The sequence below is a fragment of the Pongo pygmaeus genome, chromosome 3 (genome assembly GCF_028885625.2).
Source record: "Pongo pygmaeus isolate AG05252 chromosome 3, NHGRI_mPonPyg2-v2.0_pri, whole genome shotgun sequence".
In the NCBI taxonomy this organism is placed as follows: Eukaryota; Metazoa; Chordata; class Mammalia; order Primates; family Hominidae; genus Pongo; species Pongo pygmaeus.
In genome coordinates, this window is record NC_072376.2 from 140,298,660 (window position 1) to 140,314,519 (window position 15,860).

General features: G+C 36.5%; 1 protein-coding gene across 5 annotated transcripts in view; it reads left to right on the forward strand.

The window, feature by feature from the left end:
• The window catches only part of INTU (inturned planar cell polarity protein), a 91,469-nt gene that overhangs the window by 22,374 nt on the left and 53,235 nt on the right, over positions 1-15,860 (forward strand). For all 5 annotated transcript variants that reach the window (XM_054485058.2, XM_054485059.2, XM_054485053.2 and 2 more), the window contains exons 3-4: positions 5,462-5,547; positions 12,237-12,440. In XM_054485058.2, the coding sequence (XP_054341033.1) occupies positions 5,462-5,547; positions 12,237-12,440 (290 nt within the window). The remainder of the gene's footprint in view (positions 1-5,461; positions 5,548-12,236; positions 12,441-15,860) is intronic.

A 15,860-nucleotide genomic window follows, 5' to 3' on the forward strand; every position in this document is an offset into this window, starting at 1 on the left:
AGCCCCAGCTGAAGCCCTCACCACCAGATGTGAGTGAGAAGCCTTTAAGATGACTCCAGCCCCAACCACCATCTGGCTGTAACTGCATGAGGAATCCCAAGTGAGAACCACAGCTGACCCGTTAACCCCAGAACCAGGAGAGACGATAAATTATTGTTGTTGTTATATTTTTTTATTTTATTTTTTATTTTATTTATTTATTTATTTATTTTTGAGACAGAGTTTTGCTCTTGTCGCCCAGGCTAGAGTGCAATGGCGCCATCTCGGCTCACGTCAACCTCCACCTCCCAGGTTCAAGCAATTCTCCTGCCTCAGCCTCCCGAGTATTTGGGATTACAGGCACCCACCACCATGCGTGACTAATTTTTTTGTATTTTTTAGTAGAGACAGAGTTTCACCATGTTGGTCAGGCTGGTCTTGAACTCCTGACCTCAGGTGATCCACCTGCCTCAGCCTCACAAAGTGCTGGGATTACAGGCATGAGCCACCATGCCTGGCCAATTGTTGTTGTTTTAAGCCTCAAAATTATTTGGATAGGCCTGGCGTGGTGGCTTACACTTGTAATCCCAGCACTTTGGGAGGCCAAGGTGGGCAGATCACTTGAGGCCAGGAGTTTGAGACCAGCCTGGCCAACATGGCAAGACCCCGTGTCTACTAAAAAATACAAAACTTAGCTGGGCCTTGTGGTGCATGCCTGTAATCTCAGCTACTGGGGAGGCTGGGGCACGAGAATCACTTGAACCTGGGAGGCAGAGGTTGCAATGAGCCAAGATTGTACCACCGCAGTCCAGCCTGGGGAACACAGTGAGACTCTGTCTCAAAAAAAAAAAAAAAAAAAAAATTGTTTGGATGACTTATTATGCAACAATAGATGACTGGAACAGGAGCAAATACATACTTACATTCCCTTGGGTCCTCTACTTTCCTTCTTGTGAAATGATAGGATAGAACTAAATATCTCTATGGTTTGTTCTTTTAGTTCTGTAAAAGGAGCCAGAATTCATTTAACATGCCCCCGTTTCAGTGGTATTTCCTGTAAGTTGGTAGTTAGATCTCAAGGCCTATCAAACATATTTTATAGGTGGTCTGTGTGCTTCCATCAGGAACAACATATTATCTGCTGTTTTTCTTTTTGTGATATTAACAGTTATTGATGATCATTGCCTAGATCCATTAATTCATTAAGGGACTGCAAAATGGTGGTATTCCAATTCTGTCAGTCTTTCTCGATATTTCGTTAGACTACTTTCATAAAAAGAAGCTCCCCCTCACCTCTGTTTGGTAACCTTGACATATGGTTCAGACAGGAAAGGCAGGATAAATATCTGATTTTTCTTCTTTTAACAGTTTTCACAAAAACAAGCTGGTACCATTATTCAAGGACTTCTAGAATGGTAGGTTGGGAGGGGCCTTAATTCTCTCTGGTTTAGTGCCCACATATTATAGATGAGGGGTTGAGATTGAAACTCAAAAAAAATAACAAAATTTATTGTTAGTAAATGCATTGGCAGAAAACATTGAGTTTTGAATGTATAAAATGGCAGTATAGTAACTGCTTTTCAAAAACCGGATTCCCTTTCCCTGAAGTCAAATTTGGCTTAATTTAAAGGATCAGTTTCAATTCACAATTTGATCTCATTTTTCTGTCCCATACATATGTGCCACTCCTTCTATCCACAAATCCCCACCTCTAACAAGCAAGGCTGATTTATTTTTTTCCTAACTGACCTCCAGATACGCCTTGTACGTCCATCTTTGCTTTTTAGCATTCGTGTTTCCTTTTTTGGTGCATCACAAAGATTGCTTTGTATTATTAGGCTAGTGCATTCATCTTCTATTGCTGCCATGACAAATTACCGCAAACAGATTTATCATCTTGCAATAACATAAGCCAGAAATCTAAAATGGGTCTTCTTGTATGAAAATCAAGGTGTCCACAGGGCTACATTCCTTTTGGAGGCTCCAGGGAAGAATCCCATTCCTTGGCCAGCTTTCAGAGGCTACCTGCATTCTTTGGCTTGTCGTCCTGTCCTCCATCATCAAAGCCAGCAGCCTAGCATCTTCCAGTCTCTCTCATGCTGACCCTGACACTTCTGCCTTCCTCCTATAAAGACCTTTATCTTTACCTGACGGTCACTTGGATAATCCAGGACAGTCTTCCAGTCTTTTGAGTTAATTACAACTGCAAAGTCCTTCTTGCTGTGTAAGGTAGCATATTCAGAGATTTCAGGGACTGAAACATAGACATCTTTGGGGGGCAATTATGCTGCCTACCACAGTGGGGGGTTTTTTGGTAAAATATGAGTTTTTTTTTCTTTTTGCGATAGTAATAATATACGTTCATTGTAGACAATTTAGAAAATACAATTAAGCAAAAAAGAAAAATTCCATATACCCAAAGACAACATTTTGATATATATCCTCCTCTTTTCCTACATTTATATACACTAATTTTTTGTCAAAAATAATTTAAGTTGTATATTCATTTTATATGTAGTATAAACACAGCAGTAAACAAAGTTTTGCATATATATTTTCATAAGCCCTTGGTGCCTTATGTAGTAGCCCTTTAGTACACATATGTTGTTTGATGTTAAGTATATACTGAGAAATTGATGGCTTTTCTCACATAATTTAACTTTACATTGAGGAACTGTGATAAACTGATCTCTTTTTAAAATATTTTATTTGGTTCTTAAATATATCTCTTAATAAAAATGTTATCTTATTTCTACCCAGGCCATTTCTTATTTAACAATGCAAACCAATCATATAATTCATTCCCTTTTAGCCTTTGAAATGGGACAGATCATATTAATGACTCCCGTGTACTCATGGAGAAAGACCTTTCCTGGAGTTTAGGATGTCCACTGCAAAGGTGTGATGTCCAGGAAGCCAGCCGTCTCTGAGTCACTTCACAGAAGTGTTCAGAAACACTAGAGGAAAACAAATGTCTGGGAGAATGAGAAGTGGATATAATATTTATTTCATAGAATGGGAAAATTTTCTACTAAACATTTAAAAATATTGGGTATACTACACTTGCTTTCAAAATTTATTTTCATATATTTTTATGATGAACCATCTCCTCTTTTTAGAGGTTTGTTAGACTTGATAATTTTAGATAATACTCCCTATAACACTCAGCTACAGGAATGTATTCATTAGGATTTGGAGAAAAAAGTCATTTGGCACATCATCCAATGGAGTTTTAGTTTAAAGTAACAAATTTAAAATGGTTTTACTATTTCTGTGCCCTGAGGATAACAAACTATAGACAACAGAACTAATCATTAGGATAGTCCAAAAGTGGTTTCATTTTACATTGACACAGCTATACTGTGTCCATCATTCCTTTATTTTTTTTAAATCACTACAGCTATAAGTAATTTGATATAGTACTCTTGTTTAATCTCTTATATAGGAGAAATTAAACAGGCATCGTGTTGTGTTTTTTTTTTCCAAGTGGACTTCAAGTTGAAAGTTTATTTTAGTCTGCAAGTTCTTACTTTTTTTTTTAAAGGAAAAAGTCAAATTATTTTTATTCTCAGATGACATCATTATTTAGAAAATCCTAAGGAATCTACAAGAAGATACTAGAAATAATAACTGAATTTAGCAGGATCTCAATTTACAAGGCCAATTTACACAAATTAACTATATTTTTATATACCACAAAGGATCATTGGAATTCAAACTTTTGAAAATACTACTTGCAATAGCACTGAAATCATTTTTTTTAAATCTAGAAAAGTTTGTCCGAAGTGCTGTAATAGTTAACCATCATAATGACTTGGTGCCCATGCTTGCAAAACTCTCATCTGAGTTGTATCTCTTGAGCATCTAAACCTAGTTCAAGCCTTCACAGTTGGCCTAAGAAACTACTCCTGCTTACTCTGCACTTAACCCCATTCCCATTCAATAGATTATCAGGGAGAGGAAGGAAAAAAAGGAGGAATAGCAGTACCTACAGTGGCAACATTTTCATCTGTTTGCCAACCCTACAGATGGCCAAGTGATGCCTAATAATGGGTTGCCTTAAAGGAAAGGAACTCTGAACTTAGGGAACACCAATCTTTTATAAAGAACAGTTATTAATAATAAGATATTGAGCACAGCATTGACCTTATTATACCATTCAGTAAACAAGCTTGACCTTTGCTCAGGATGGAAACACTATCTCTGTTGTCCAAGGCTGTTCATTACGCGAATGTCTTTGAAAAGACAGTCTAGAACAAAGACTCTCAATGCCTGGGCTTGTAAGATGTACAGAAACATGAGACTCATGAAGAATTATCTACCAACACGATTCTACATATACAGGTTGAGTACTCCTTCAAAATACCTGGGACCAGAAGTGCTTCCGATTTTTTTTTTTTTTTTTTTTTTGCATGTTGCATTATACTTGCCTGTTGAGCATCCCAAATCTGACAATCCCAAATCCAAAATGCTCCAATGAGCATTTCCTTTGAGGGTCAGGTTGGTGCTCAAAAAGTTTTGGATTTTGGAGCATTTTGGATTTTCAATTTTTGGATTTGGGATACTTAACCCGTATACATGTTTATTATCCATCTTCCCCAAAGAATGTTAAGCTCCTTGAGAGTAGAGATTTTGTCTTTGTTCAATTCTTTGTCTCTAGTCCTTAGAATAGTGCCTGGCACACATTAAGTGCTCAGTAAATATTTGTTAAATGAATGGATGAATATGAATTATTTCATCAATTTCCTAATAATATATTTAGGAATGATGAGAAAAATAACTTTGGTATGTCTATATTTCTATTAATATAGCTCACTGGTATTTTGATAGTATCTTTAATTATGTTCTGAAAGTAAATTTCCATTTTAACACTGATATTTATTTCATTATCAGATTTGGAAAACATACACATTTCTTTTAAAGTACATGGAAAAGGAAATTTTTACCAAACATGCAGTGTATTTTGATATGGTTGGGGCCTTTGAAGCAAAGAACTGTGTGTAGACATAGATCAATAACAGAAGTGAATACCATAGCATATTGTGTTATGATGTGCCACATGGATTTAATTAGAATTTCAGCTGGATTTTTTTTGTTTTGTTTTTACTGTGGGTCTAAGTGGTTAGATTCAATTTTGTCAAGTACAGTATTTGGTTCATGCTACAAATTTTCCATTTGTTCTTTGGGTTTACATAATTCTCCCAATTGTATCAAGAATAAAAATATTTATTTTTTTAAATATTCATAGGTTGTATTATTTATGGTGCAATAATGGGCAGTATTATAGATTAAGAAGAGTAAAGTTAGGAGATTAGCCCTGCCACCAATGAGCTGTATAAACCTGGACAAGTTCCTGCTTGTCTGCACCACATTTCTCACTGTACTTTGAAGAGGTCAGAGTAGCTGTTTAATGTTCCAATTCTAGACCTCTATGGTTTTTAGATATTCATAAAACTATCTTTTATTGTTATTCTGGTTTCAGGTGATGTCCTTGTTGCTGTGAATGATGTTGATGTTACTACTGAAAACATCGAGAGAGTTCTGTCTTGCATTCCTGGACCTATGCAGGTATGGACATTCTTTTTCTATATTTTATGATGTTACATAAAATAAATATGTCGTGCACTACTTTCCTTTTTAAGCTTCTGAAAAATATCATGTATAATGGATGAGTTACACTGATACTTGCCTATTTAAGAAAATTTAGCTCTTGCTAATATTATTAGCTTTTGGAGATTATTCTAAAAAGAGAGAAAAATATCTACAAGTAAAATTCTGCATAAAGCAGTAACAGCAACAGTAATGAAAATGTACATAATTGCAAACTTGCCATTATAACTACCATATATGCTTGTGACAATCTAGTTCCTAGAAGAGTCATTTTAAATAGGCATGGAGTTTTCTGTTCTCTGACTTACTAAGATCACTGTTGCTATAATGTTTTTTTTTTTCCAATGTGATTTTATTTTAAAAACAAATCATACAAGTTTCTTGATTTTTTTTTTAGTTATTTAATTAAGCTTTTCTCCTGGACTTTTGTTTGGCTACTTAACGAATTAGTTTTCAATCCTTGTAGATAGAAATAAATTTATTTTATAAAAAGTAATTTTGATACCCTAAACATTGACATTGTGTGTTGTAGATGATGTTTTTCAGTTATTAGGGGTATTTTGCAAGTGCTATACCTTTTGGTAACAGAGTATACCATGAATACTGTTCTAGATAGCATCAGGAATTAGCGTTCTCTTTTTGGGGGGATAGGGAAGATGATATGCTTTATATGGGTTAGAGCAGTGGTCCCCAAACCCTGGGCCATGGACTGGTAGTGGTTCATGGCCTGTTAGGAACTGGACTCCACAGCAGGAAGTGAGCAGTGGGCAAGCAAGCAAAGCTTCATCTGTATTTACAGCTGCTCCCCATCGCTCACATTAGTGTCTGAGCTCCACCTCCTGTTAGATCAGGGGTGGCATTAGATTCTCCTAGGAGCACGAACCCTATTGTGATCTGTGCATGCAAGGAAGGGATCTAGGTTGTTGCTCCTTATGAGAATCTAATGCCTGATGATTTGTCACTGTCTCCCATCACCCCCAGATGGGACCATCTAGTTGCAGGAAAACAAATTCAGGGTTCTCACTGATTCTACATTATGGTGAGTTGTATAATTATTTCATTATATATTACAATGTATTATAATAATAATAGAAATAAAGTGCACAATAAATGTAATGTGCTCGAATCATCCCGAAACCATCCCCCAACCCTGGTCTGTGGAAAAATTGTCTTGCATGAAACCAGGCCCTGGTGCCAAAAAGGTTGGAGACTGGTGGGACAGAGGACCCATCAGTCGGTGAGAGGATGAAGTCATTTTTGGATTGGTCAGGTTGAAGAATAGAATCCCTGATAAATCAGAATCTCAGCTGCATCTGATTTGAGATTCTGAAATAATAAGGCACATGATGAAATTCCTTATTTTCTAGGAAACAAGATTTCCCTAATGCCCATTTATTTGTTTTAAACATACTTTGTATGCACATGTATGTGTGCGCATGCACACACACACACAGATGCTCTGTAAATTTAGCTATCTTTGGAAATGTAAAATGAAAGTGCTGGGATAACTATGGTAGCTGAGACCAGCAATGCCTAGGAATGGATAGTGAGATGTAGATGGAAATGGGGTGGTGTTTGAAATAGTAACAATCAGGGGGACATCAGCCAGCCATGGTGCTAGAGTAGGTTGTACTGTTACCCACTTTAGTCACTAGATGTGGGGAGGTCCAAGGGAGGGTACTAGGGTACTTCAGGGTGCTCAGACAGCAGCTACTTATTGATTAGTAGTGAAGAATTGCAGTATTTTAACAAGTGAGTCAGCTTCCTCCAAGTCGAGTAGCTATGTATTATCCCTGAGTAAGGGATCCCCTTTTCTTGCCTATGTTGGTTGCAGGTGTGCTTCCAGTATTGCCAGAGTTCAATCATGTCTATTCTTTCTTCAAAAATATGAAAAGTTATGTTTACAGCAGAATCACATTATACTTATATTTAATTAACCTTTGCAAATTCAACTGTGCACACTTAGCAGAAGAAAAAGGGAGAGAAAGAAATTAGGATTTAAATATTTTGGACCAGTTCCATCCACAATTAACCCATCCTTGTTAAACACTCAAGAGGAGTCAAGTATACATTTATTGTATACACAATTTCTATTAGTATGAAATAATTATACAACTCACCATAATGTAGAATCAGTGGGAGCCCTGAGCTTGTTTTCCTGCAACTAGATGGTCCCATCTGGGGGTGACAGGAGACAGTGACAGATTATCACGCATTAGATTATCATAAGGAGTGCACAACCTAGATCCCCCACATGCACAGTTCACAACAGGTTTTGTGCTCCTGGGAGAATCTAATGTCACCACTGATCTGACAGGAGGTAGAGTTCAGGCAATAATGTGAGTGATGGGGAGTGGCTATAAATATGAATGAAGCTTCGCTCACTGGCCACTCACCTCCTACTATGCCACCTGGTTCCTAACAGTTCTGGTACCTGTCCGTGGCCTGCGGGTTGAGGACCCCTGGTGTAAGAAGATGCCCTTATCCTTAGGAGATACCTGCTGAAGTACTTAGGGACAATGTATTAAAATACCTGCAAATAATTTGCAGGTTCAGCCAAGAAACTTAAAAAATACATATAGAGAAGGGAGGAGTATGGAAGGAAAGGAAAGGAAGACCAGAGAGAAGAGACAAAATGAAGCAAATGTGACAAAATGTGAACAATAGTGCCATTAGGTGTGGGATTATGGGCAATCATTGTTCTCTTCTTACAACTTTTCTGTAGTTTTAAAATTTCTAAAATAAAATGTTGATTTAAAAAACAGGTTTTTGAAATTTTAAATAACGAGAACAACGGTGCAAATACCCATCTAATTGCTGACTTTTGTGACCCTGATCCATTTCTGCAGCTCTGTGCTCTCATTTATTTAATAGGTACATAATCATGCATGTAGTACATCATCTCCTCCCGTCTTTATCCGGGAGCTTGGGTCCAAATTTTGCAGATGACCAAGACTGATTTCATTTAGTACTGGGCCATAGCTGGCTTTTTTAGAGCTTTGGAGGAACCTAACTCCTTTTCTAGGAGAACAGCCTGAAGATTATTAGTCTTGGACTCCTCTCTCAGGTAGTTCTTAGGCCTAAAGCAGGGGGCAAAGGCTTCTTAAAGGAGATGATTCTTGAGTGGAATGTTTTAACTTTTATTATTTCCTTGTTACACAGAAATGATACATATACTGTGGAAAAATTAGAAAACAAACTAGTAAAATTTTTTAAACATTTGTAAATCTATTCTCAGAACCCAGAAGTAACCATTTATATCAACATTTTAAAGTGCAGGACTTACATGCAAATCAAATTTGCATTTTAGGAATATATCACTCTGGATGGGGGAGGCATATGCAAGACGGGAGGTCAGGAAACCAGGTGGTTGGGTTTGCAGTAGTCCAGAAGAGAGATGATAAAGGCCTGAGCCTTTATTGACCGGGGATGGAGGAGGAGGAGATTAGATTTAAGATAGAGAGGAAGGAAAGAGGACAATACTTTCTACAAGAGAGAGAGAAGTCCAAGAAGCCTTCCAAGTTTTGTCTTGAGTCACTCAGTGAGGTGGCCCAAGAAGAGAAGAGGATGGAGGAGAGATAATCTGCTGAGCCAGTCAGACTCAATTCCCTCAGAATTTTGACTAAGGAGTATTGAAAGCATCTGCCAGCTGTTAGCCAACAGGGAAAGGACGAGACATTCAGAGAGCCGTGTAGATGATGGGAGAGACTGTGCAGACTGAAGCAGAGGTGAGAGACTGGTCAGCTTCCACAGCTGCTGCAGATTCTGACAGCCTCCCCAGGTCCCATCTGTGAAGAGGATGGTAGCTTAAGGGGAATCAGAGGATTTCTTTGTTTGGTAGATGATTTCTTTGTTTGGAAGAGACATTGCTTTTTAAATAGGATGGGCTAAAGACTGAAGTAGAAAGAAAAGACAAAGCGACAAGACTTTGGAAGTGATGAGTCATAGAGAGTGCATCCTTGGGTCTGAGGAAAGGCTGGGCAAACTGCACAAAGAAGAGGGACATAGGACACGAAGGATCCTGAACCTTGTACCAGGTTAAGGTCTCGCCGAGTAATAAGAGAAAACCCTTTATAAGAAGCTTCATGTAAACTAACTTATGTTAAGTATCATTTAATAAAAGTTTTTCCCTATAAAACACATAATATCCCTAATATTTATGTATATCAACCTATTTTTTAAAATAGCACTTAACTCTTAATTTGGTTATCTGTCTCATCCTTTACCATTTTATCAAGGCAACCAGATTTCCTGACATTTGTAGCTACTTAACATGTAAGCTTTTAAAAATGTCTTTTTAAAGTATAATTTTATTTGTATTATGGAGCCAACTTTACTTAAATCAGAAGAATAGTGGCTGAAATAGTTCCCTAAGGAATTTTAATGGATGGTTCGGTGGTGTGTGTTTTTGTTTGAGTTTTTGTTGTGGTGAGACAAAAAGGTCCTTGCACCACAGAAAAGAAATGATGTTGTTTGCCAGGTATAACACTAGTTTTCAAGTATGTTGTTTTTCACCAACCATAGCAAACCAATCTTAAATTTGAGGTTGTTGCTGCTGCCTGAAGAAAATTGGTGAATTTTTAAGTCTATTTTTGGTAGACTTAAAAATTTCTCTTTTTTATTTTTGGTAGGTTGCACCCTATCTTTTGACCTCTCCACCCATAAGAATCTCAGCTGGGAAAGATGCCTTCCTTGTTCTGAGATGCGTTTCTTTCTCTGAGGACCCACTTTCTTGTCACCACTGCTTATGCACAACTCTCATAGACACTCCAGCTTCATCTCTGTAACACCTGCTTCCCTAGGATGTGACTCATCTCATGCTCCCTCTGATCTGATTTCTCCCCTTCTGTACTGCTCACACATCTCCACTCAGAGCTCCTTCCTAAAGCCCAATGCCAGGGGACAATCTTCAGAGCTCCCATCTATCTGTCACAAAGTCTGTACTCAGGAATTCCCCAAAGAGTTCTCAAATTTCCAAGGAACACCACCAAAGGCTCGCATATACTTTCTTTTGGGTACTCCTAAATCCTCATTCTCAGATAAAGGAATTTGGGGTAGATAGATACCCAGTAGTGGGGTTGCTGGACCTAATAATAGATCAGCTTCTAGTTCTTTTAGAAGTCTTCATACTGTTTTCCATAGAGGTTGTACTAATTTACATTTCCACCAGCAGGGCATAAGCGTTCGCTTTTCACCATGTCTGCTCCATCTATTGTTTTTTGACTTTTTAATAATGTCCATTCTGGTTGGAGTAAGGTGGTAGGTATCTCATTTTATTTTAACTTGCATTTCCCTGATGATTAGTCCTGTTGAGCATTTTTTCATGTTTGTTGACCATTTGTGTATCTTCTTTTGACAAATGTCTATTCAAGTCATTTGCCCACTTTTTAATGGGATTACTTTTTTCTTGCTGATTTGAGTTCTTTAGAGATTCTGAATATTAGTTTTTTTGTCAGATGCATGGTTTGCAACTATTTTCTCCCATCCTGTAGGTTGTTTACTCTGTTGATTATTTCTTTTGCTGTGCAAAAGCTTTTTAGTTTAATTGGGTCCCATTTATTTATTTTCGTTTTTGTTGCATTTGCTTTTGGAGTCTTAGTCATAAATTCTTTGCCTATGCCAGTATCCAAAGAGTACGTTTTCTTCTGGAATTGTTATGGTTTCAGGTCTTAGATTTAAGTCTTTAATCCATCTTAAGTTAATTTTTGTGTACGGTGGGAGACAGAGTTTCATTCTTCTATGTGTAACTATCCAATTTTGGTTCTTCTTTGAAATGAACGAGTTATCTTTGACCAATTGGTATCTAGACAAATATTTCCTTTTCCAAGGATAGGTAATTTTAATACTTCATCCCTAAGTACTTTGGCATGTATCTCCTAAGAATAAGGGCATCCTCTTACACCAGGGGTCCCCAACCCCCAGGCCACAGACCAGTACCAGAACCATTAGGTAATTGAGAAATGGAGGCTACCTTTCCATACCTGTGGAAAATGGCCACATTCTGGACTCTTACCAATCTTGACATCAGGCCATGAAATTAAAACTGTCTTGATAAAATTGATAACCTTCTTAGAGCCACGCTGGTCTAAGATCCAGCATGTTGATAGCGTTTACTTTCCTTGGCCTTTGTTTTAAAGAACCAGAAAGAATGTCTGAGAGAAGAATATTTGAAATACCACCTTATTTGAAAGGAGAGTTAACTTTGGTTGTGTGAAGTCACTCTTAATGCTGAATGTCTTCCTTCTATCTTCCCAGATGAGCCAGTGCTATCGGCATTCATATTGTGGTGTTATTCTTTTTGCACTATTAGATCATACTAATTTCTGGTTTTTGATGGCCTTTCTTATTTTTATAGTCAACAATTTAGACTGCAATGATTATGTTTAATTAAATGAATTTTTATACAGAACATTATACATTCTTATTCAATAAATATTTGTGGTAATATGTATCAGACACTCTCCTAGGAGCCGAAGATACAAATATAAATAGAATACAAAGCCCCAGCCATCAGGAGCCCTCACTCTAGGATGATTTATATATACTGTACATACCTGGGTGTATGTACACGCACAGATCCTTCACTGTGAAAACTGCAGCTGATTTTCCCTTGTCGAAAAGTCAACACATTGTTTTAATTTTTAAAGGTGAAACTGACATTTGAAAATGCATATGCTGTGAAAAAGGAGACATCCCAACCAAGACAGAAAAAGACACAGTCCAACACAAGTGATTTAGTCAAGCTTCTCTGGGGAGAAGAGGTTGAAGGTATCCAGCAGAGCGGCCTAAACACTCCTCATATCATTATGTATCTCACACTACAGCTCGACTCAGAAACCTCAAAGGAAGAGGTGAGTGTCCTCAAAAGTCCAAAGGAAATAAGTTTAGTCAAAAGTCCAAAGGAAAAAGTAAGGACCTTTTATCGTATTCCCAGTGAATAGTTAAGTATATTTGATTTAAGCAAGAGACAAAAATGAATTAACTGTTGTTCTTTAAAATTGTGTATCTAATACTCTATTATAGATATGAATATTTCATACCACAAATGTGTTTAAAATGAAAACAAATTATTCAGTTATTTCTGTAGGAAAAGAAAAAAGAGGAAGGTATTGTTGCAGTATCTTTTAACTTAGAAGCTAAGGTCTTTTTAGCTTTTTTTGATATGTTTCATTGAAGTATTACTTATACATAATAAAATTCAACAATTTTAAGTGTACAATTTGATGAGTTTTGACAAATATATTACACTTTTGTAACCAGTATCACAATCATGATATGGGACATTTTTGTCACCTCAAAAAATTTCCTCTGTGCCCTGTTACAATCAATCCCCTCCTGCTATTAATAGCTTTTAATGCAGGGGGATGTAACATTAACTTTCTTCCATAGGTTGTAAATAGTTTTTATGTTTTACATATTATTTTTTAAATTCATTTTCATCACTAGAAGTCCAATGTGCTATCCATTGCACCACAGAGCCACCTAATTCATTTTCAATGTTTATTGAATACCTACTTTTTGTCTAGCATAATATCAGATATTTGGTATTTTTATTTGCAGGTAAAGGAAATAATCCTAGTAAAGATAAGTAAAATGTTTAAGTTCACATAGCTAGTAACTGACAATTTCTATTTAAGCTGAAGTGTTTCCAAATTCTATGCCCTTTCTTTGATACCAGGTTACCTTTCAACATCAATGTTTTGAGGCTGTTAATTGTCTTGTTCGAGTTTTATCTTTTATTGGTTTCTTGTCTGCTTTGCCTATTCGTAATTAAGAAAGATATAGAAATCTCCCCTTCTGATGAGGATTTGTCCATTTTTCCCTCCAGTTCTAAATATTTATGCTTTATATATTTTGAGACAATTTTGTTAGGTGCATTAATGTTTAGAATTATTTAATCTTCCTGGAGAAAACTAAACTTTTTGACATTATGATATGATCCTCTCCACCCTAGTTTGTTTCTGTCTTAAAGTCCTTTTTTAACATTAACGTTTTAAAAATAATATTTAATATCATAGAGCTTTATTTTATAAGTATTTGAATTTTTTTTCTTTCTTTTTCTCAGTCCGTATCTTTATGTATTTGACATGTCTTTTACACACAGCCTATTTCCAATCTGGCAGTCTCTGTCTTCTAACAGACAAACTTAGTGAGTCCATTTATAGAGATTACTGATATATTTGAATTCATTTCTGCTATCTTCTTTAAAAATTTCTACTGGAACTGCTTTTTCTGTGATATTTTTCTTATCTATTTTTCGTTGCTTGTATCATTATTCTTGCTATATACTCTTTCTATTTTTTAAATGATTACACTTAAAATTTTATCATGATATTTGTCTTAACAGATTCTAAAGTGAAACACTATTTTAACCCCTTTTCAAATAATTCAAAGCCCTTAATACACCTTAGCTTCAGTTACCCTTTCTTTACTCATGTGCTATTGTCATCAATATTTTAGTGCTATCTCTTTTCTCCATCATCTATAATTATACTACTACTACTTATTATTATTACATTTTATACACCATAAAATTTATAAATTAAGTATATATTATACAATATATAAATGATATATATAAATATAATTATATATTGCACATATTTATATGTTTGTTTTTAATATAAATACTATATATTTCATACAGCTGTACCTAGTTTAAATTTACAATTGTGCCTCATTTTTTCTTTACTCATCATCCTCTTACATCAGAAACTGTCCTTATTGGATCATTATTTTCTTCCTAAAACATATTTTAAACATTTCTGTTTAGTGAAAGTGTGTTGGTGATCAATTCTTTTTGTTGTTATTTGTCTGATGATGTCTTCTTTTACCTCTTCCTGAAAGGTAGCTTGATAATTCTAGATTGTATTCATCTGGGTAGGCTACTTGCCATAACTAACAATCCTAATGTCTCAGTGGCTTAACATGATGAAAGTTTAGATCTCATTTCATTTAACTGTTCCTGGTCATGTGGCTCAGTGACTCCAGCCTTTCTTCTAGTGTTCCTATTATTCCCAAGGGCTTAGGAGTCCTCTGTTAGATCCTTTGCATCTAGCTGGCCAATGAGAGAAGAGAGAAGGCAGGCAGTATCACATGGGACATTTTGGAGACCTGACTTGAAAGAAGCAACATCATTTCTGCTCATGTTCCGTTGGGTAGAATTAGTCACATGGTCTATCCATATGCAAGGAAGTAAGAAATGTAGCCTTCCTGTGTGGCCAGGAAGATCAAGTGAATACATGGGATTGCTTGTGCCACCTAAGTAGATAGTTATTTTCTCTAATCTATTTGAAGATAGTATCCCTTTGTCTTTTGACCTCCATTATTGCTGTTAAGAAGTCTACTGTCAGTCTACCATTCCTTTGTAAGGAATATGCCTTTTCTAGTGTTTGTTCAGCTTTTTACTTCTTCTGTGCCCAAACTGTTGTTTAATCTCTCCATTGTGTTTTCTATTTAACAATTATATATTTATTTTTAGAAGTTTCTGAATAGTGCTTAATCAACATTTCAAATCTGCCATGATATTCCCGGTGGTCTCTTGTTGCTTGCTCATCTTTGTGACTCTGTGCTTGTAGACTCTATACTCTATTCTATATCTGCCCATTCTACTAGCTCTAGTCCTAAGAGGATTCTCACTTGTAATGGTTTGCCTTCTTATGTCCTTGGGGATCTTTGACTAAACTTATTGCTTGATGTTATCTTTGGGAGTCTTGTCATTCTAATGAGGGGATGCTCTCCTCCAAAGATAATTTGTTTATTCTGCTTTTGCCACTGACCTAGGATATTTCAGCCTTACTTGAGGGTATGGGCTTAACACAGTGGTTCTAGGCTCAGCTCACCTACCTTGTTCCTAGCCCAGTACTCAGTGTCCTGATGGAAGTTGTCATGGGAATCAGCCCTCAGGACAGCCCTGCTTCTGTCTTTCTGCCCACCACTCAGCACTCCCAGCAGAGACCCTAACTTGCTTTGCAGTAATGGAGGAGGTTGGAAGGTTGTCCTTGGAAACCTCTCTGCTTCTTGCATGTCAGCAATTTGACAAGTATGTTCTGGCCATGCATCTGGTTTTACAGTGCAAGGGTCTCTCAGAGCATCTAGTCAAACATAATGCTTTGAACAGAAGTAAGATTTAAAATGTTTTTAACTAATCTGTATCTCTTTCTTTTTGAAATCCTTCCAGTCTGTATTCTCAGTGCTAAAGCTGTTTTATCCAAAAGGATGCATTTCCTTGTGTTGCTTCATATATCAAAATTTAGTGAATAATCAAAATG